The following is a 22,561-nucleotide window of genomic DNA, read 5'->3' on the forward strand; positions in this document are numbered from 1 at the left end:
CAGGTGGGTGCTGCAAATCGTCCGAAGGGGCTACTCCCTCCCCTTCGAGACGACCCCTCCAGCCATGCCACCGCAGCACCACCGTATCTCGGGGGATCATTTGAATCTTCTCCGCGAGGAAGTTTCGTCTCTCTTGGCCAAGGGGGCCGTCGAGCGCGTTCCGAGTCCAGAAGTAGGTCGTGGTTGTTATTCCCACTACTTTCTGGTTCCCAAGAAGGGCAAGGGGGGCCTACGCCCTATCTTGGACCTCCGGAACGTCAATGCCTTCCTCCGAAAGGAAAGGTTCAAGATGCTAACGTTGGCTCAGGTTTTAGCTGCCCTAGACCCTGGAGACTGGATGGTAGCGTTGGACTTGCAGGACGCATATTTCCATATCCCCGTCCTGCCGGCCCACCGGCGTTACCTGCGGTTAACGGTGGGCCAAGAGCACTTTCAGTTTACCGTGCTCCCCTTCGGCCTCACCAGTGCCCCTCGGGTGTTCACGAAAGTGATGGCGGTGGTCGCAGCTCATCTGCGCAGATCAGGGGTTCCAGTCTTCCCCTATCTCGACGACTGGTTGTTGAAGGCGGGCTCGCCCCAGGCAGTCGTCTCCCACCTCCAGACTACGGCGGATCTCCTGCATTTGCTGGGGTTTTCCATCAACGTGCCGAAGTCACACCTGAGTCCCTCTCAGAAGCTCCTCTTCATCGGAGCGGTTCTCGATTCGGCGCAGTTCCGGGTCCATCCACCGGAACAGCGGGTCCGGGATATACAGGCCCTGATTCCCATCTTTCGGCCTCTATCCCGGGTTTCGGTCAGGCTAGTGTTGCGGCTTCTGGGGCTGATGGCCTCCTGCATCCTACTAGTGCATCACGCCAGGCGGCGCATGCGGGCTCTGCAGTGGGACCTGAAGTTTCAGTGGGCCCAGCATCACGGCAACCTGTCCGACCATGTCTTGATCTCGGAGGGCACTGCACAACAGTTGCAGTGGTGGCTCACGGACCGCGAGTGGGTCACGGGCAAGAGCCTCTCCCTTCCCCAACCGGAGCATGTCGTAGTGACGGATGCGTCCCTCCTGGGATGGGGTGGCCATATGGAAGAGGCGGAGATCAGAGGCCTCTGGTCTCCGGCGGAGTCTCGTCTCCACATCAACCTGTTGGAGTTGAGAGCGATCCGGCTTGCACTGAAAGCCTTCCTTCCCTCTGTCAGGGAAAGTGTCGTGCAGGTGTTCACGGACAACACCACCGCCATGTGGTATTGCAACAAACAGGGCGGGGTGGGGTCGTGGTCCCTTTGTCAGGAGGCTCTGCGCCTCTGGACATGGCTGGAACACCAGGGCGTCACCCTGGTGGTTCAACATCTGGCGGGCTCTCTGAACGCCAGAGCAGACGAACTCAGCCGCCGGTGCATGATGGATCACGAATGGCGTCTGAACTCCGAAGTGGCGCAAGGTCTCTTTCAGCAGTGGGGAGAGCCTTGGTTGGATCTATTCGCCACCGAAGAGAACGCGCAATGTCAGCAGTTCTGCGCGTTGGAATTTCCAAGGCGGCACTCGCTCGGCGACGCTTTTCGTCACGAGTGGAGTTGCGGTCTGTTGTACGCCTTTCCGCCTATACCACTTCTGCCCAGAGTGCTGAAGAAGATCAGGCACGACCGGGCCCAAGTCATCTTGGTGGCTCCGGATTGGGCACGAAGATACTGGTATCCCGAGCTACTCAGTATGTTGACCGATTCCCCGATTCGTCTGCCCCTTCGGGAGGATCTTCTGTCGCAGCAGCAGGGGACGGTCCTCCACCCGAACCTGTCCAGCCTCCACCTCCATGCGTGGAGATTGAGCGGCGGCAGTTGATGCCATTTGACTTGCCTCCTGAAGTCTGTGATATCATTCTGGCAGCCAGGCGTCCCTCCACAAAGTCGGTATACGCCTGCCGGTGGAACAAATTTGTGGCATGGTGCACAGCAAAGGCTGTGGATCCCCTTTCCGCCCCTCTTTCTGAGGTTCTCCTCTTTCTTCTTTCTCTGGCCCGGCAGGGCTCTGCCCTGGGCACCCTGAAAGGTTATCTTGCTGCCATCTCCGCCTTCTTGCGGCTTCCTGATCAGCCTTCTCTTTTCAAGTCCCCTGTGGTTACACGCTTTCTCAAAGGCATTACACACACGTTCCCTCCGGTCCCTTCTGTAATGCCTCAGTGGGACTTGAATCTGGTCTTGACATTCTTGATGTGCGCTCCCTTCGAGCCTCTTCACAATTGCCCTCTTCGTCTTCTGACTCTTAAGACTGCTTTTCTGGTAGCCATCACCTCGGCTAGACGGGTGAGTGAGCTCCAGGCTTTATCTTCAAAGCCTCCTTTTCTGTCTGTTCATCCGGACAAGGTTGTCCTTCGGCCTCGTCCCTCCTTTCTTCCTAAAGTGGTGACTCCATTTCACCTTGGGCAGTCTGTCACCTTGCCCACCTTCTTTCTGCCTCCGCATCCTTCCAAAGAGGAAGAGAGGCTCCACCGTCTGGACCCAAAACGTGCGCTCTCCTTTTATCTGGACCGCACAAAACAGTTCCGGGTGGACGACCAGCTTTTTGTCGGGTACGTGGGCGCTAAGAAGGGGAAAGCTGTGCACAAACGGACCATCTCTTGGTGGGTCGTTTTGTGTATAAAAATTTGCTATTCCTTGGCTAAAAAGGACCCTCCTGCTGGGCTGCGCGCCCATTCTACTCGGGCCACGGCGGCTACTACTGCCTTGGGACGGGGAGTCACTTTGCAGGACATCTGTCAGGCGGCGACGTGGGCTTCGCTACACACGTTTGCCAGGCATTATTGCCTTGACAGCCAAGTCCGGAGGGATGGCTTCTTTGGCCGTTCTGTCCTCCAGGACTTTCTGGTGTGATCTTGGTTCGCAGACCCACCACCGGGGATGGTATTGCTTGGGTATCTATTCTAAGGTGAGGAATCTAACTAACGTGTTTCTTTCAGATGAACAAGTTACTTACCTTCGGTAACGATGTATCTGTAAGAAACATTAGTTATTTAGATTCCTCACCGACCCACCCATCCTCCCCGTTCTGCGAACTGACATCTAGGGTTAAGGTTGTCCTTTCAGGCCCCTAGATTTTATTTTTGGCACCAGTGTCGGTCTTTGCATGGCTCTGCGTTCCTGGCGCGGAAGGCTATGTACAAGAACTGACGTCAGCGCGCGAGGGCGGCGTCTAAGTACTCCGACGACGTCATCCCGGCGCACGACGCCGACGACGGACGCGGAGCCGCAGACGACGCCTAGCGACGCGCAAGGGGTATTGCTGACGAAAAATCTTCCGGATCCAGTCTGACGCCTGGGTATATTCTAAGGTGAGGAATCTAACTAACTAATGTTTCTTACAGATACATCGTTACCGAAGGTAAGTAACTTGTTCTTCACTGGCAATGTCCAAGAATTAACTTGAACATCACAAGGGCATATCTGCTCATGCAGATACGTCCTCACGTGTAATATAATGCACCTTGCCTTAGGGCTGTAAGGCCTGCTGTAGGGTGACTTACATATATTGCATGCAGTGTCTGCAGGCATTGCACACAGGAGGTGTGCCCATGTTGTGTTTTCATTTTTGTCTGCACGCAGCATGCAATGGCAGTTTGCATGAGTGTGGTAACGGGTCCCTTGAGGTGGCACAATACATGCTGCAGTCCTTGGGGATCCTCTTTAGCATCCATGCCCTAGGTACCAGGGGTTCCATTTACTAGGTACTTACAGGGATGCTAAAGGTATTGCTAATTGGGGGAACAATTGTACAGTTTTAAGGAAAGAGATCTGATACTGGGGACCTGGATAACAGGAACCCAATGCACTTCTGTCAAAATTGCGTCATTTACCAGACAAAAAGTGAGGGTGGCAATGTCAAAATGGGGCACTTTCCCACACTTAGACTGGTCTTTTGGACTTGTGCCTGCTTCCTGCTGAAGGTAGTGATCCCCTTCCATGTCGGCCAAAACATCACACTGCCAACATTTTTCGCTTTGCCTCATCCTTCCAAGAAAGAAAAGAAACTCCATCATTTAGATCCCAAAAGAGGCCTCTCTTTTTACATCGATCATACCAAAGAACACCAGGTAAACGATCAGCTTTCCATTGAGTTCACTGCAACAAAAAAGGCAAAGTGATGCAGATCCAGACTATCTCTTGATAGATTGTACTCTGCATCAAAATCTGCTATGCACTGGCTAAGAAGCAGCCTACTGAAGATTTGCGGGCTCAATCCACCAGAGCCAAGGCTGCTACTAATACGCTAGTACATGGAGTTCCAATCATAGGCTCAGACTGATACGCGGGCCTCAAGCCACATGTTCATGAAACACTACTGCCTGGACGGTCTGGTCCGTTGAGATATTTTGCCCGTTCGGTCCAGTAGGACTTTTTGGTCTTAGCCATTTCGTAGACACACCTCCGGATGTTTTGCTTTGGTATCTATTTTATGGTGAGGAATCTACAGTTAGAAGGCTCTATTAGGAGAACATGTTACTTACCTTCGGTACCGCTTTTCCTGGTAGAGACTCTATCTAGCCACAGATTCCTCACTGACTCTCCATCCTGCCCGATTTGCAAACTGACTCGTCACTTAAAAGATCCTATTAGTTTCTTCACACTTGTCACAAATCAGTCTGACATGGCTCCACGTTTTTGATGTGGAAATAGTAATGAAAGAAACTTTCAGATGGCCTTTTTGCGACCTATATAGGCACGCCTGACGTGGATGGCATTGATGCAGAGCCAGCAATGCCACCTACCAGCACCCAGAGTTACTGCTCAACATTTTCTGGAACCAGTCTGATGACTGGGCAATATTCTAAAGGGAGGAAGTTTGTAGTTACAAAGAGTTTCTATCAGAAAAAGCGTTACTAAAGGTCAGTCATTTTTTCATTTGTGATTGAGTTGGGTCTGGAAATGTTTTTATTGCAGTTGTTTCAGCTGTCATAGGTATATAAGCAGGTGATTTATTGTGATTTGTTCGTTTTCCTCCTAGAGAGGCTCGAGATGAAGCTTTGGAGCACGGTGAGTGTCTTCACTTCTATTTGGTGAGGGGTTGGGGGGTTGATTTTTTGTGATCTCCCTTTACAGTGCAGACTGACTCATACCTAGTATGTGAGAACGGTAGATTGGTCCTCTGAATAGGGTTGTTTAAAATGCCAGCTAACCCCTTGAGTTGTTTAAATGTCCAACATTACAGTTCTTCCCTTGCATTTCAGCCTGACACTGTAATCCGAGTTGCACGAGTAACTCCCATCCCAGTACAACCTTCCATGTCACTGCATGAGACTTTGGAGGCATGTATATCTCAAGAAAGAATAGTGCTATGAGGGTTTTCTTCCCTCTGTGGTACCTCAAAGCCTGTAAATAACTCTTAAGTCACCTATAAGTAGTAAGGATTCCTTTTGAATCCATGAACAAGGCTAGAGAGGTGTTAAAGGGTCTTCTTGAAATTTCTGAAAGAATGTGGGACTATGTCCTACTTTAGAAAGTTGCTGCCTGCCATTTGGCACTCTTCTCCTGTCCCAGAATGAGCCTTGTTTGATGGACTTGGCAGTGGGGGGACTCTCCACTCCTCTAGTATACTTGCCCTAGATTGCCCCTTGCTTAAGACCCTATGAATATCTTAGTGATGCAGCACTGTGCACTGGTGATTGGGCATTGTAAACGTATTCCGATTAATACATCTGACTGCCCTTTAGAATAACCCCAGACTGGACCTGGAAGCTTTCACAGCAGTGCTTCTGTACATCAGTAGGTGGCACCATACAGCTTTGTATTGACTTTGTTCCATCCCAGATGTCATGAAATGGAGATGCAAAAAAGCGCCACTCCTGCGCCCTGATGTTGGTTTCTTTCTTTATGCTCCTTCGAACGTGCCACCATGCGGAAACAGATGTCAGTCACAGACCCGCACAAGATGTGCCTTTTGTGTTTGGGCTAAGGGCATAGCTGCCGAGGTTTCAGATTGCTTGTGTGACATTTTCTATATACAGTTTCCCTCAAGGCTGATCATTAAATCCAAGCTCTTAATTTCATAGGTAAATAAATAATTACCCCTTGTTAGACCTGTCAGCCCTTTGGGTGGTCCCTCCTCATCATTATTTATTTTGTCCCACTTTTGCCTCAAACCCTGTTTGAATTTTTCCTTTTTGGGAACCACCAGACTTTTTAGTGTTGCTACAGATTCAGGGAGCCATTTTAGCTACCCCTGAAACTTCTGTCTGAGGGCCTGAAGCACAAAATGGTGGCCTCCTATGACATCACCAGCATCCACTGGAACCTACCAGCACCTTCCAGAACCTTCCAGGAGATTCCAGAACTGTGTGACAGTTGGAGACCGTTTAGAATGTTGGGAGGATAAGAGAGGCAGTTGGCAGTTGGAGCTGGCAGTTGGCACCTGACTGGTGAAGAGAGAGGAGCACAAGAGTGAAGGAGGAAGGAGTGAAGCAGCAGGGGTGGAAACTTGTGCCTGGAGTGGGGTCCATAAACCCACCCTTGATACTTGTCCCAGCTGATGGATCCCAGCCTATAGCCCTGTGTGGGAAGAAGAAAGAAGAAAACCATCCTAAGGACCTGGACAGCAGGAACAGGCCTTAGAACCAAGAAGATAACAAGATTCTGACCTGAGAGTTGGTTTCCCTGGAGCCTGGCGTCGAGTAGCCGAAGACCTGGAGCCCGAGGTGGAGAAGCGGCGCTGACTGAGGTAGTAGACGTCGTACCCGGAGCCGCCTGAAGTCATAAGAGGGCGCCGGCGGAGGTCGAGTGGAATACCAAGGGTCGAGAAGGAGGTGAACCGAGGTCGAGCGAGCGGCGTCATCGGAAGGGTGAAGTCTGCCCTCCGGGGTCGTCGGAGACCGAGGTAGAGGAGCACCGGAGGTCGGGAGTGAGGATCGCACTCCGGAGTCGCCCGGAACCTGTGAGGAGGAACACCGGAGGTCGGGGGTGAGGATCGCACCCCGGAGTCGCCGGAAGTCGACAGCGAGGTCAGACCGGCCGACGTCATCGGAGCCGAGTGCGCCATCGGACCGGAGCCGCCCGAAGTCGACATCGTGTGGAGACTGCCCGACGCCGTCGAATCGAAGGTAGAGGTCGAACCGAGGCCACCGACATCGGACCGGAACCGCCTACCGGCGCCGTCATAGAACTGACATTGTGCCGAGGCTGCCGAGACCGAACCGGAACCGCCTCACGGCGTCGACACGACTCCAGCGGCGTCGGAGCATCAGAAAAGGGCAGTAAGTGGAGTAGAGGGCGCCTTAGGCCCTGTGGAGACCTGAGAGACTACTCTAAGGGGCTAGGGAGGAGCTGAAACCCACCTGACTGTGCCTGGGGTGAACTGGGACTAACCTAGAGAGGTTCTGTGGAGAGGGAAGCCAGGGCATTGGAATTTCCCCCCTTTTTGATCTACCTCAGTTTAGGCCTCAGCCTTTGCCTCAGCCAGGGAGTAGTACCCCTCAAGCCTTTCACACCCTACAAGCTGTGCCTGGGCCAATTCAGCCCTTCAGTAGTGAAGTGTCATCTGATTCACAAAGTGTACTGTATACTTCTAATTATTTATTGGGGTTACTGTATTTATTAAGTTCTCATCTATTTATTGCTGCACTGAATTTCTAGGTCCACAGGACTTGCTGGTGTACAGGATTTATTGGGACAGTATTTATTGATACAGTATTTATTACCTCAAAGTATTTAATTGACTGTATATATTGCACTTGTATTTATGCCCTGTTATTTATAATCACCCCTATTTATTTCAGCAAACAGCAAATATTTATTTGACCTGCTATATTTAAATGTATATATTGTGATTGTTATTTATTTTCCCAATCAGCAACTAAGAGAAAAAGATAAAGAAAGAATATTTTCATAATTTTTACGGTGTAGAGTCGTTTTTGGAACGGATGCACGCATGGTTATTGTATGGGTATATTGTATGCTTAGCACTGCGCCTGTTTCCTGACCACTCGAGCCAAGCTACCACAGTGTGTTCGGGGAGTCCACCACCACCCTGCGGAGTGGGAGTGGGCGTTTCCAACATAAATTGGTGTTCAGCGGTGGGATAGAGCTGTGCCTACATATACTCAACAATAACTGTGGGTAGTCCATAGGCCTACACCGGGAGTTTTCTCAAGAGCGGCCTTCCTAATTGTGGGTTTTTGTTTTTTCCAAATTTACTCTGGTGGTGGGAGGAGGTATTACTAAAGGTACCCCCCTGCATTGTTACTGCACAAAACCTGTCCTCTAACCTGAGTGGGCAAGATGGAGTTTGTACTAGAGAATCTAGAAACGTACACTGTGGCCCAACTCAGGGAGTTTTGCCAGCGGGAGGGGGTGTACTGTCCCCCAGGAGCAAAGAAGGGTGCACTCCAAACCAGCTTAAGGGCTTGGGGGGAGGCACGCCGAGAAAGCAAGGCTGAGGAGGAAGACAGGGATGGAGAGCCTGACCCCGAGGGGGCTGAGATGTACCAACCTGAGGTGGGGAACCTGTCAGCAGGGCCCAGGACACTTTCTAGGAAGGGCAGCACTGTCTCTAGCGGGGGCTTATCCAGCGTGGAGTTAGCAGATCGGAGAGAGAAAAGACAGCTCACATTGGATTTAGCAAAGCTGGAGAAGGAGAAGGAGGAACAGAGGTTGGCTCATGAGACGGAGAAAGAGAGGATGGCTCATGAGATAAGACTGAAGGAGATAGAGCTTCAGATCCTCAGAATTGGGGCACCAACTGTTCCTAATGGTGGCAGCAAAGACCAAGAAATCACCAGGGAATCCAAACCTTACCTGCCAAAGGACATAGTAGCTAGCTATGGGGCGGGTGACGACATCGCCAAGTGGCTAGCAGCCTATGAGGTCTCGTTGAGGGCCCATGGGGTTCCAGTGAAGTATTGGGGAGGAGGATTGTATAGGTACATGCCTCCAGCTGGTAGGGATGCTTTATTGGCCCTCGAAGAGGATGAGCAGACCCACTACCCCACCATGAAACTGGCGCTCATCAGAAAGTTTGGACTAACACCTGAAAAGTACAGACAGAAGTTCAGGGGTAGTCACAAGCTGGGCACACAGAATTGGGTGGACTTCCTGGACTATGCAAAGAAGGCACTGGAAGGTTGGATTCAGGGCAGTGAAGTCAGGAACTACGAGGAGCTGTTTGACCTGGTATTGAAGGAACACCTACTCGAGAAATGTTTCCCTGAACTGCGGCAACACCTGGTGGATAGCAAGCTGACCAGCCCCCGGAAGCTTGCTGAGGAGGCGGACATTTGGGCTAGTACCCGGGTGTCCACCAGGGGGACTGGAGGGGATACTCAAAAGGCCGGACAGGGCGCCCCCCAAAAGAAAGAAGGAGGGGAAAAGAAAAAGGAGTTCTCCAAAGGCCCCCAAAATAACTTCCAAGGGAAGGGAACAGGATTCACCTCTAAGGCTAACCCACCCAGAAACCCTAATCCTGGCCAGAGTCAGCAGCCAAGGGTTGTCCATTGCTACGAGTGCGGTGGCGTTGGACACTATAAAGGAGATCCGAAGTGTCAGAAACGCTCACCCCCTCCCACTGGAGGAAAGCCCCCCGGGGTAGCTAGTGTAGTGCTCGGGGAGGAGATGCCCTTAACTAAGGGAAGGGAGTGGGCGGGTGTCACTTTAGTGTCCCTGGGAGAACGGGAGATGGTTCCTAAGATCCAGGTGCCCGCAAATACTGCAAAGTATGGGCAGTGGATCACCATCAATGGCCAAAGAGGGGAGGCTCTGAGAGACACAGGAGCCAGTATGACTATGGTACGTAGCCAACTGGTGTCTCCAGAGCAAGTCATTCCCGATGTACTCCACCCAGCCGCGATGGCTGACGGCAGAACAGGTCACTATCCCGTGGCCGAGGTTCCCTTTGAATGGGGGGGGGTTGCAGGTTCACTTCGAGTTGCCGTAAGCCCTGCCGTGCCAGTCGATTGTCTGCTGGGCAATGACATGGAGCACAACGCTTGGAAGGAGGTGGAATACCGGACTCATACCGAGATGCTGGGTACACCTGACTGGGCCTGTGTTAGCACAAGGTCCGAGACTACCCGAAGAGGGAGTTCATTCCGGCTGGAGCCTGGAACAAAGGCCCAGCCAGCTGCCAGTCAAGGGAAGAACCGAGGACAGGAGGAGCCTGCCTCGGCGTCTCCACCCCGTAGGACGGATAGGCCACCGGAGGTGGTGGACCAGGAGTCTGCGGAGGGGGACGTTACCAACCTGGAGGACTTACCCATCCCGGCCGAGTGGCACGTGGAGGGAGGCCCGTCCAGGGAGGAATTCTGCCAGGGCCAGAGGGAGTGCCCTACCCTTGAGGGGCTGAGGCGACAGGCCGAAGCCCAGGCAGCAGGGAACGTTGAAGGGAACTACAGTGTCTACTGGGAGGATGGCCTCCTCTACAGTGAACCCAAGGCACCCCTACATGGATCGTCACGAGCCTTGGTAGTACCTCAACGTTTTCGAGCCTTCCTGTTAGAGTTGGCTCACGAGATCCCCTTGGCAGGACACCTGGGGCAAGACAAGACCTTCGCCCGTCTTGTCCCACACTTTTATTGGCCTCAGATGAAAGTGTCGTCCGATACCTACTGCCGGACATGTGTGTCTTGCCAAGCCAGTGGGAAAACAGGGGTGAAGCTGAAAGCTCCCCTGGAACCACTTCCTGTCGTTAGCACCCCCTTTGAAAGGGTGGGCATCGACATTGTGGGTCCATTAGATCCACCAACTACAGCTGGTCACAGGTTTATCCTGGTTCTGGTGGATCATGCCACACGGTACCCAGAGGCAATACCTCTGAGGACCATAACAGCACCTGTTGTGGCTAGGGCCCTGATGGGAATCTTTACCCGAGTGGGTTTTCCCAAGGAAGTTGTGTCCGACAGGGGGACCAACTTCATGTCAGCATATATGCGGGCAATGTGGAAGGAGTGTGGAGTGACCTACCGGTTCACGACTCCTTACCACCCCCAGACCAATGGTCTGGTGGAGAGGTTTAATAAAACCTTGAAAGGCATGATCAGGAGTCTGCCTGAAGGCCTGCGGAGGAAATGGGACGTCCTCCTACCCTGTTTACTTTTTTCCTACAGGGAAGTGCCACAGAAGGGAGTGGGCTTCAGCCCCTTCGAGCTTCTGTATGGGCACCCTGTACGTGGACCTCTTAACCTGGTGAGAGACGGATGGGAAAGAACTCCCAGAAAGCTCCCCCAGGATGTGGTGAGCTACATGCTGGCCTTCCGGAGCCAAATGGCTAAGTTGTGGAAGCAAGCTTCTGACAACTTGGAAGCCAGCCAAGCAGTAATGAAGGCGTGGTATGACCACAACGCTCACCCGGTGGAGTTGGAGCCTGGCCAGAAGGTGTGGGTGATCGAACCAGGAGAGCTTAGTGCCCTCCAGGATCGCTGGTCAGGACCCTTTGAGGTGTTGGAGAAGAAGGGTAAGGCTACCTACTTGGTGGACCTGAAGACCCCTCGTCAGCCCCTGCGGGTGCTGCATGCCAACCGCCTCAAACCCCACCACGAGAGGCCCGAAGTCATCTTGATGATGGTGACTGACGGAGGAGAGGACGTGGAAAGCGAGCCTCTCCCTGATCTGTTTGCGTCTCAAGAAAAGGATGGGTCGGTGGAGGGAGTGATTCTCTCCCCATCCCTAACTCCTGAACAGCAGGAGGACTGTCGCCAGGTCTTGGGGCAGTACTCTTCGTTGTTCTCCCTTGTCCCAGGTAGGACTCACCTGTGCGTCCATGACGTGGACACAGGAGACAGCCCACCTGTGAAGTCCAAGATCTACCGGATGTCTGACAAGGTGAAGGCCAGCATTCACAGTGAAGTCACTAAGATGCTGGAGCTAGGAGTGGTTGAACCTTCTAGCAGCCCCTGGTCCAGTCCGGTGGTGCTAGTACCAAAAGCTGCACCACCGGGTGCCCAACCAGAACTGAGGTTCTGTGTGGACTACCGGGGACTGAATTCAGTGACAAGGACTGATGCTCATCCGATCCCTAGGGCGGATGAATTGATTGACCGGCTGGGAGCTGCCCAATATCTAAGTACCTTTGACCTTACTTCGGGGTACTGGCAGATCTCTTTGACTGATGGAGCAAGGGAAAGGTCAGCCTTCTCCACGCCCAATGGCCACTACCAGTTCTGTGTGATGCCCTTTGGGCTCAAGAACGCACCTGCCACGTTTCAGCGCCTGGTAAACCAGATCCTCACCGGGATGGAGAGTTTCTCTGCTGCTTATCTGGATGACATAGCCGTCTTCAGCAACAGCTGGGAGGATCACTTGCAGCACCTGCAAGCTGTTCTCCAGGCCCTGAGACAAGCTGGATTGACGATCAAGGCCAGCAAGTGCCAGATCGGGCAGGGGTCGGTAGTGTACCTTGGACACTTGGTGGGTAGGGGGACGGTGCAACCCCTCCAGGCGAAGATCGAGGCCATCATGGCCTGGGAACCCCCCAAGACACAGACTGAGGTCCGAGCATTTTTGGGCCTCACGGGTTACTATCGCCGCTTCGTGAAGGGGTACGGCACCATCGTAGCCCCTCTCACGGAGCTTACGTCCAAGAAACAACCTCGACGGGTAGTCTGGACGGAGGCTTGTCAGCAAGCCTTTGAGAAATTGAAGAAAGCCATGTGCGAGGCCCCGGTCTTAAGGGCCCCAGACTTTTCCAAGAAGTTCATTGTCCAGACAGATGCATCAGAACATGGCATTGGGGCAGTGTTATCGCAACTCAACGAAGAGGGTCTGGATCAACCCGTGGTCTTCTTATCCAGGAGACTACTTCCCAGGGAACAGAAGTGGAGTGCAATAGAGCGTGAAGCCTTTGCAGTGGTATGGGCTCTGAAGAAGTTGCGGCCATACCTGTTTGGCTCGCACTTCCTAGTTCAGACCGACCACCGACCCCTTCGTTGGCTGATGCAAATGAAGGGGGAGAATCCCAAGTTGTTGAGGTGGTCTATTTCCCTACAGGGGATGGACTTTCAGGTGGAACATCGGCCTGGAGTGGACCACGCCAATGCAGACGGTCTCTCAAGGTATTTCCGCCTTAGTGATGAAAACTCCCAAGGGGTTGGGTAGCTCTCCCCACTTTCAGCTGGGGGGGACGCGTGTTAGACCTGTCAGCCCTTTGGGTGGTCCCTCCTCATCATTATTTATTTTGTCCCACTTTTGCCTCAAACCCTGTTTGAATTTTTCCTTTTTGGGAACCACCAGACTTTTTAGTGTTGCTACAGATTCAGGGAGCCATTTTAGCTACCCCTGAAACTTCTGTCTGAGGGCCTGAAGCACAAAATGGTGGCCTCCTATGACATCACCAGCATCCACTGGAACCTACCAGCACCTTCCAGAACCTTCCAGGAGATTCCAGAACTGTGTGACAGTTGGAGACCGTTTAGAATGTTGGGAGGATAAGAGAGGCAGTTGGCAGTTGGAGCTGGCAGTTGGCACCTGACTGGTGAAGAGAGAGGAGCACAAGAGTGAAGGAGGAAGGAGTGAAGCAGCAGGGGTGGAAACTTGTGCCTGGAGTGGGGTCCATAAACCCACCCTTGATACTTGTCCCAGCTGATGGATCCCAGCCTATAGCCCTGTGTGGGAAGAAGAAAGAAGAAAACCATCCTAAGGACCTGGACAGCAGGAACAGGCCTTAGAACCAAGAAGATAACAAGATTCTGACCTGAGAGTTGGTTTCCCTGGAGCCTGGCGTCGAGTAGCCGAAGACCTGGAGCCCGAGGTGGAGAAGCGGCGCTGACTGAGGTAGTAGACGTCGTACCCGGAGCCGCCTGAAGTCATAAGAGGGCGCCGGCGGAGGTCGAGTGGAATACCAAGGGTCGAGAAGGAGGTGAACCGAGGTCGAGCGAGCGGCGTCATCGGAAGGGTGAAGTCTGCCCTCCGGGGTCGTCGGAGACCGAGGTAGAGGAGCACCGGAGGTCGGGAGTGAGGATCGCACTCCGGAGTCGCCCGGAACCTGTGAGGAGGAACACCGGAGGTCGGGGGTGAGGATCGCACCCCGGAGTCGCCGGAAGTCGACAGCGAGGTCAGACCGGCCGACGTCATCAGAGCCGAGTGCGCCATCGGACCGGAGCCGCCCGAAGTCGACATCGTGTGGAGACTGCCCGACGCCGTCGAATCGAAGGTAGAGGTCGAACCGAGGCCACCGACATCGGACCGGAACCGCCTACCGGCGCCGTCATAGAACTGACATTGTGCCGAGGCTGCCGAGACCGAACCGGAACCGCCTCACGGCGTCGACACGACTCCAGCGGCGTCGGAGCATCAGAAAAGGGCAGTAAGTGGAGTAGAGGGCGCCTTAGGCCCTGTGGAGACCTGAGAGACTACTCTAAGGGGCTAGGGAGGAGCTGAAACCCACCTGACTGTGCCTGGGGTGAACTGGGACTAACCTAGAGAGGTTCTGTGGAGAGGGAAGCCAGGGCATTGGAATTTCCCCCCTTTTTGATCTACCTCAGTTTAGGCCTCAGCCTTTGCCTCAGCCAGGGAGTAGTACCCCTCAAGCCTTTCACACCCTACAAGCTGTGCCTGGGCCAATTCAGCCCTTCAGTAGTGAAGTGTCATCTGATTCACAAAGTGTACTGTATACTTCTAATTATTTATTGGGGTTACTGTATTTATTAAGTTCTCATCTATTTATTGCTGCACTGAATTTCTAGGTCCACAGGACTTGCTGGTGTACAGGATTTATTGGGACAGTATTTATTGATACAGTATTTATTACCTCAAAGTATTTAATTGACTGTATATATTGCACTTGTATTTATGCCCTGTTATTTATAATCACCCCTATTTATTTCAGCAAACAGCAAATATTTATTTGACCTGCTATATTTAAATGTATATATTGTGATTGTTATTTATTTTCCCAATCAGCAACTAAGAGAAAAAGATAAAGAAAGAATATTTTCATAATTTTTACGGTGTAGAGTCGTTTTTGGAACGGATGCACGCATGGTTATTGTATGGGTATATTGTATGCTTAGCACTGCGCCTGTTTCCTGACCACTCGAGCCAAGCTACCACAGTGTGTTCGGGGAGTCCACCACCACCCTGCGGAGTGGGAGTGGGCGTTTCCAACACCCCTCTCCAAAGAAACATAACTGTCTAACCAGTGTATGCCCCTTCTGGACTGGCTGCTACTTACCCACTGATGGGAAATGCTTGCGTTCAGCTGAAGTGGTTTCTAGCAGTGGTGGACTGCTGTGCTCTGCTACATTACATTTGTCTCAATGCTGCTCACTGCTTGACTGTTTGGCCCTGCTGGCATTGCACAGGTTAGCTGACCCGCACAGGTCACAGAGCGCTCCGGCGCTGTATTATTAATAGCGCCCAAATCGCTTAAAGGCCACCTATCAAGGCTATTCCACTATAGTTGCTCCAGTCGCGGCACTACCAGCAAGTCATCACCCCTCTCATAGACTGGAGCTGGCAGGAGGTATCATAAAGAGGAAGGCCGAGTCTCCGGGCCTATCGGTATGTAGAATAGCTTCAGTCAGTAATAGCAGTGGCATGAAGGGGGGGCCTCGGAGCATAGCGAGAAACAGGAGTCAGGCCAGGACCCCCCCCCTTCGATGGGCAACCAGAATGCCAGGGGAAAGCAGGCTGCGTCAAGCCTCAACAGCGGGCCAATCTGCAGCAGGCGCAGTGCACCGAGGGAGGCATATCCTGAAGTGGCTGCAAGTAGATAGCAGAGCCGCCTGCTTCTGCAACCCTGTGATAGAGTATCAGTGCGGTATAAGCGAGGGGGGAGGCAGCGGGAGTGCGCTCTCACCGAAGATCTCCCAGTGCTGGCGGCAGTGGCCAATGCCAGAGGCAGCTGAAAGTGAACACGCGCTAAAGAGCTACTAACATTTATAAAACAAAGTGTTGTTAGGAGTAGCAGCAGCAGAGTGAGAGATACCTCACTCAATCCACAGACTCTCACTTAATTTATAAATGCCGGCCTCCCAGCATGATTCAGCCTGTCAGGCCCAGCAGCAGCTGGAGTGGTGTGCTCTGGGCTCAGTGGCCTGCCGCGGTCCATGGGGTTGCCGTCCAATCGCGGTCATGATCGTTCTCATTCTTTTAAACACATTTTACTATGATGCAATGAGCGCTGGCATTGCCACCGGCTGCAACTAGCACAATTTCATTTCATGAACTGTAGACACCCGCATGCGCCGCCGTTCTCTCCCCTGATGCTGTTTTCTCTCCTGGCGTCATCATAATGTAAGCAATCGTAATGCTGCACGAATCCTACTGTTGCATTGTAGCAGTTACACCTGCAGAGCAGCTCAGCCAGACCTCAAGCCTGCCGGGAGCATTAATTGTGCATAATTAGCAGCACTAGTACTTCAGAGCCCAGGAAATGCTATGCCTATTTATTATGCGTGACATTGCATTTCAGTGCGGTGATGCGAATGACCACACTGAAATGCGTTAGTCTAATGCCTGATGCGTGTTACTTGGCAGGGCTGTAAGGGCTTGAATACAAGTTATTTGAAAAATGAACACAAAGGTGATCTGGTACTGTGAAGCGAAGCTGTATGTAGCCGAGCATCTTAAAAATCCACAGAAGTCCCGCTCCTGCTCGAAGTTGAGGGCAGGGACCCATTCCTACTTTCAAAGCTATTCCCACAACAGTTTCTCCAAACGTTCCAGGTTGTCTTGTAAGTCAGATTCCAAATCGAAGTAGAATCACAAGAAGACCAAATAGGACTTGTCCCCATCCCGCCACTGTATGTTCAGTGTAGTTGCAAGGACATAAAGGTGTTATTTGGGATTTCTCTCGATCTCAGATTAAGGAACTGATTCCACAATTGGTCCCGGTGCTACCTGAATTCCCTGGATTATTGGCAGCACAGCAGAACACAAAGTATTTAATAAAACCATGTTGCTCTATTTTAGCACTTGCACTGCAGAGGCCTCCATTTGAGTTGCTGCTGGAAGATCCATCACCTCTGCGGTCTGTGCCTCTCGAACTCTCCTCTGGTTACCCACCAACTCAGATGCTGACTTCCACTCCTTTCCCGCAAACTGCATTAATCTTGACGGCGCAGGAGGGTGACCCTTTGTCATTGTCCGTCTCCGAGCTGAACTTGTCTCATCTCCGATTGAGGCCGCATCCCAACTTCATTCCCACATACCTTATTCAGACAAAACACTGCCTATACCACAGTGAGGCCTTCAGTTGGGCCACCAGCTCTTCAGTTGAGACACTGAACAGAGTCTGCAGCCATTAGAACTTGACAGTGGTGATGATGGGAATTAATTTCCTCCACATTATGATGGCTACAATTTTTGTATGTGGACTTACAGGAGGTCATTGGGCTTAATACTTCCCTAATTCCTTGCTGCCCCTTGGGTATTTACGTAAGTGATGCCTGGTGCGGAGAGGCCTACTGCGGTTGCTGAGCAGTGGGGGACCTCTTTGTGGCAGGGCGCCTTACTGTTTGGGCTCAGCGGGCTCTGTTGTGCTGGCCTGATTGCTACAGGGAGGCTCCCCTTTGCCAGCTGGGACACCTGCGGTGCGGCTCTAGCTGTGGTGAGCAGGCCGGCGCCTCTAGCGGCTCCTGGGGAGTGAGACCGTGCATTCCTGAGATAGCTGTGGCTCAGCGAGACAGCGCGGATTGCGGTGAGCCAGCCTGACGCCCGCTTTGCGATTGCTGAGGGACATAATTTGTGCTGGGACATTGGGACTGTCGGTTCACCTGGGACTTTGAAGGCCTATTAACCACATGAGAGCGGCGGCATTGAGGGTGGTGAGCAAGTGAAGGTGCCCGGGCCCTCTTGTGTGGTGCATAAGTGACTATTGCCCTGGAGGCGTGGGGGGGGGCTGGTAAGAGATCTACACTCCCATAAAGATATACCTGGTAGTGGCGCTCCAGTGAGAGAGACGCTGTGAGCCTGGATCTTTGCCTCCTTGCAGCATGTGCCTGCCACTGTTCGCAGTGGGAAAGGGCAGAGTGGTGATGGCGTGATCATTGAGGCTTAGAGAGCTGAGGACATTTGTCTGCCGAATATCAGAGTGGGAGCGCATAGTCACTCTACAAGTGGGATCCTTTGGTCTCCAGGACCAGGCCGCTGGTAACGCAAGAGCCGGAGACTGCGATAAAATGGGAAAAGTAGACAAATCACAACCTAAGCTGCAATTTGAACAGCACAATTCCAGGCACAGGGATGAGGGTGCAGGGGTAGCTGCATCAGGACAGATGGACGATGCCGAAGAGCTAGGTGGAGATATCTACCACATTCTGACAGCTATGCAGAAAAGCCTCACCACACAATTGATCCCTATCCTACCGAATGGACCTCATGTCGGAAAGCCTCGATAATCACGCTGAGCACCTGGACATGGCGGAATGCCATGTGTCGGAGGTGGAGGAAGCCCAAAAGGAAACAGACAATGTCCAGAGGCAAATGGGGAAGCTCCTGTCTGTACTTCAAGACAAAGCAGAGGATTTGGAGGCCAGATCAAGGCGTATCAACATGCGCATAGTTGGCCTTCCAGAATCCACAGCAACAGGGAATATGGAGACGTTTGTGGAACAGCTGCTGATAACTCTGCTAGGGCAAGACACTTTTTCCGCAATGTTCATTGTGGACTGAGCACACCCACTCCTTGGGCCCCAAACCACCTCTTGGGGCTCCCCCTAAACCTATGATAGCCAAGCTGCTCAGTTATAGGGACAGGGACTCTACACTGAAGAAAGCAAGGGAGTTGGGAGACCTCGGGTACGAGGGCTCTGTGCTCTTGCTGTTCCCGAATTTCACATTGAGTGTGCAGGAGGTGAGGCAGAAGTTTGCACCCATAAAGTGCAAACTAATGGAGCAAAATCTGAAGAACGCTATGTTATATTCAGCAAAATTGAGTCATGATGAATGGCAAGGCCAGGATCTTCACAGACCCCAAGTCGCTGCAGAAGGCCCTCCAGGAGCTGGGCACACAGCAACAAATGCCCGATATAGTGGTACAGGCCGGTGGGCCTTGCGGAGATCTGGATGAAAATGATTAATTATGGACTGAACGGTGACTCCTATCTTTTGACTCAGACATGCTGAACATGGCTCACGAAGTATGATGGTTATGTGGTAAATAAAGCACGATTGAGACTCTAGGTTTGGTAAGGAATAATATTAAGGGGGACTACAGACACATTGCCAGTCCTGGAGTTATAGAGCGTAACAAATGCCAATCTAATCAATTACTTGCCCTATTCCTTTAAATTTAGAAGTTCCCCCGGAGGTGTACTATTAACTATGTAGATTCATCAGGTTGCTTTGTGGGGAAGTTTCCTTCTGAATGATACATATCGTTTACAGGCAGCAAGGCTGCTCTGGTAGACTAAGAGCGCTTGCCGGTAACAACTGTGTTAATCACTGTATGGCGAAATGTCAGACTTACTGTTTGAAGATTGTAGCACTAGTTGAAGTAATAGTAACAGGAGGGAGTGCTTTGTATCGTCTATGCCCAGTTGGGGATGGCATAGCGTTGGTGGGGGTGGGAATGTTTCTTGTTTAGAATTCACAGTATACACACGTAAAGTATGTAAGACTCATGCATTCAGATTGCTACAAATGGAGGGTAGGGCACAGATTACAGGTGGAAGGTATAAATGACGCAACATGAGATAGCACACAGCCATAATAGCAGAATTCGATTTTTAACCTGGAATGTGAGAGGCATAAATGATTTTAGGAAGTTGCGCAAAATAGTTGCGTATCTTAAAAGGCATGAAGTGGATGTGGCATTACTTCAGGAGACACACTTGTCCCCAAATAGTAATATGCTTACCCATAAGAGACTCCTCTGCATCTTCCAAGCTGCAGGTTTCATTTCTCACGACAGGGGAGTGCTCACTTGGGTTAACCCCAAACCAGGGATTTCGCTGGAGGCGCAGGATGTTGACCCTAGTTGCAGATGCACACTTTATAGGTGCTATGGGAAAGGCTTAGATTTGTAGGTAGTTAACATTTACGGCCCTAACTCTGATGACCCACAGTTTTACAATTCAAGATTTGCACGACTGCAGAAAGACACTACACTGCCACAAATATGAAGTGGGGGGGGGGGGGGCTTGTGGAGGGTGATCTCAACTGTGTGTTAGATCCGAAACTGGATTGTTCTAGGAGTCCACCCCTGCGCCCCACAACAGCAGCCAGAACTTTATGCGATATTGCCACACAGTTGGATCTTGTGGATGTCTGGCGAGCTAGGTCTCCCAAGCAGGTGGGTTCACACATTGCTCAGCCCCTTACGATATTCATATCTGAATTGACTACTTACTGATTTCCGGGACGCTGCTCCCCCGGGTTTGCGTCTGCACCTTATTGCTGCGCTCATTTCCAGACCACTCTCTTATAATGCTTGATGTGGATGCCCCACCGAGAAGGGCTGATGGCTGATCCATTTACATCGAGGTCCCCTCCGTATTCTCTCTTAGACACAGTATTCAAGGCAGAACTAGCTGTAGCCATTGAGGAATTCTTTGTCACCAATGTTGGCTCGGTTGAACATTTTTCCACTGTGTGGGAATCATTTAATGTGTACATTAGAGGGGTAGCCATGTCTAAGCATGTGGGGGTCCTTCGCTCAATCAGAAACCCATTGTTGATGCTCGAGCAGAAATTGGGTAGATAAGAACAGGAAGCTCTTATTGGTGAGGACGCCCACGCCTCTGAAGCACTGACAAAAGCACTCGGAGTACCATGAGGTAGCGGACAGTGAACTAAAACATATGGGGAAATATGCAGTAGCCAAAACCTATGGGGAGGGTGAGAGACCGGACTTGGTGCTTGCTGCACTATCACGTCGCCATAGAGAGTCCGTCCTAGTTACCGAGTTGCCGGTCTCAGGCGGCGACATGTTTAGGGACCCAACAGAGATTGCCAATAGATTTAGCAGATATTACGCGGATCTGTATAGCTCTAAGGTGGTACCAGATGAAATAGCCATTCTGGATTACTTGGAACATACTCAAAATCAAAGGGAATGGATCTCTTGTAACTGAAAAAAGAGGGGTTTCTAAAACGTTAAATCCGTCAGTACCTTAAATAGGTATTCTGAGAACCCTCAATCACGTATCATTGGTGGTATGGCGGTTTCTTGATTCTCCGCCTTATTTGTACGTGTCAGCATTTTCATTGGGTCTCTTTTGTATAATGCTTCCTCCACCTGGAGGGAACCACTGATTTTTCAGTAGTGATCAGGAATAGTCGTGCAAAAAGTGGTATTGTGACGTTAAAAATGTCTTTCTCACACTGCCCAAAGTTAATATTTATTCCGTCCGGTGTGTGAGGAGACTCTTTAAAAAAGGTGAAAAAGGTCGTGCAGTCGGTCAGATTATGTAACCAATGCACTTGTTGGTGTCCAAAACAAAAAAGGTCGACATGTTTCTGCCCTTCCAGTGCCCCAAGAGGGGGTCGTTGGGCGTTCTTCAGGACCTAGTGGTTGTGAAAACTGGTTGTGCCCAGTTCTTGAGGAGAGTTTACAGAGTAACTTCGTAAACACGAGGTCTTAAAGTACCTCAAGGTTAATGTTACCTTGTCGCAGTTCCGTATTAAGGCTGTTGCGTTGCCACCGTGAGCGCGTAGCCTCTTCTGTGGGCTATGCACAACTTGTGCTGACGCTAACATTAACCTTGAGGTACTTTAAGACCTTGTGTTTACGAAGTTACTCTGTAAACTCTCCTCAAGAACTGGGCACAACCGGTTTTCACAACCACTAGGTCCTGAAGAACGCCCAACGACCCCCTCTTGGGGCACTGGAAGGGCAGAAACATGTCGACCTTTTTTGTTTTGGACACCAACAAGTGCATTGGTTACATAATCTGACCGACTGCACGACCTTTTTCACCTTTTTTAAAGAGTCTCCTCACACACCGGACGGAATAAATATTAACTTTGGGCAGTGTGAGAAAGACATTTTTAACGTCACAACACCACTTTTTGCACGACTATTCCTGATCACTACTGAAAAATCAGTGGTTCCCTCCAGGTGGAGGAAGCATTATACAAAAGAGACCCAATGAAAATGCTGACACGTACAAATAAGGCGGAGAATCAAGATAAACCGCCATACCACCAATGATACGTGATTGAGGGTTCTCAGAATACCTATTTAAGGTACTGACGGATTTAACGTTTTAGAAACCCCTCTTTTTTCAGTTACAAGTGATCCATTCCCTTTGATTTTGAGTACACGACAGGAAGCAGAATGGATGACAGCTTCTTCTAGCTTAACCCCCCCCCCCCCCCCGTTTTTTTGATTACAATATTACTTGGAACATATACAACTGTCATGACATACTAAAGAGCATAGAAAGTATCTCATGAGGCCGCTAGACCCCTTCGAAATACAGGCTACACTCAATGCCATGCCTGATGGGGGTGCCCCAGGGCAAGATGGGCTCACAGTATCCTTCTATTAAGCTTATAAAGATCTGTTGATTCCACATCTGAGCACCTTGTTTAAGGAGATGTGGGAGAATGGTGTGATGTCCCAGTCGATGATGGAGCCCTTACTTGTTACTTTGTTGAAGCCAGGGAAGCTCTCAGATGAATGTGCATCCTACAGGCCTCTCTCGCTTCTCAATGT

General features: G+C 51.3%; 1 protein-coding gene across 4 annotated transcripts in view; it reads left to right on the plus strand.

The window, feature by feature from the left end:
* LOC146833172 (microspherule protein 1) overlaps positions 1 to 22,561 on the plus strand; it is a 329,726-nt gene that overhangs the window by 225,178 nt on the left and 81,987 nt on the right. For all 4 annotated transcript variants that reach the window (XM_085600822.1, XM_085600820.1, XM_085600821.1 and 1 more), the window contains exon 10: positions 4,985 to 5,013. In XM_085600822.1, the coding sequence (XP_085456948.1) occupies positions 4,985 to 5,013 (29 nt within the window). The remainder of the gene's footprint in view (positions 1 to 4,984; positions 5,014 to 22,561) is intronic.

This window comes from Triturus cristatus, chromosome 4_2 (assembly GCF_964204655.1).
Source record: "Triturus cristatus chromosome 4_2, aTriCri1.1, whole genome shotgun sequence".
In the NCBI taxonomy this organism is placed as follows: Eukaryota; Metazoa; Chordata; class Amphibia; order Caudata; family Salamandridae; genus Triturus; species Triturus cristatus.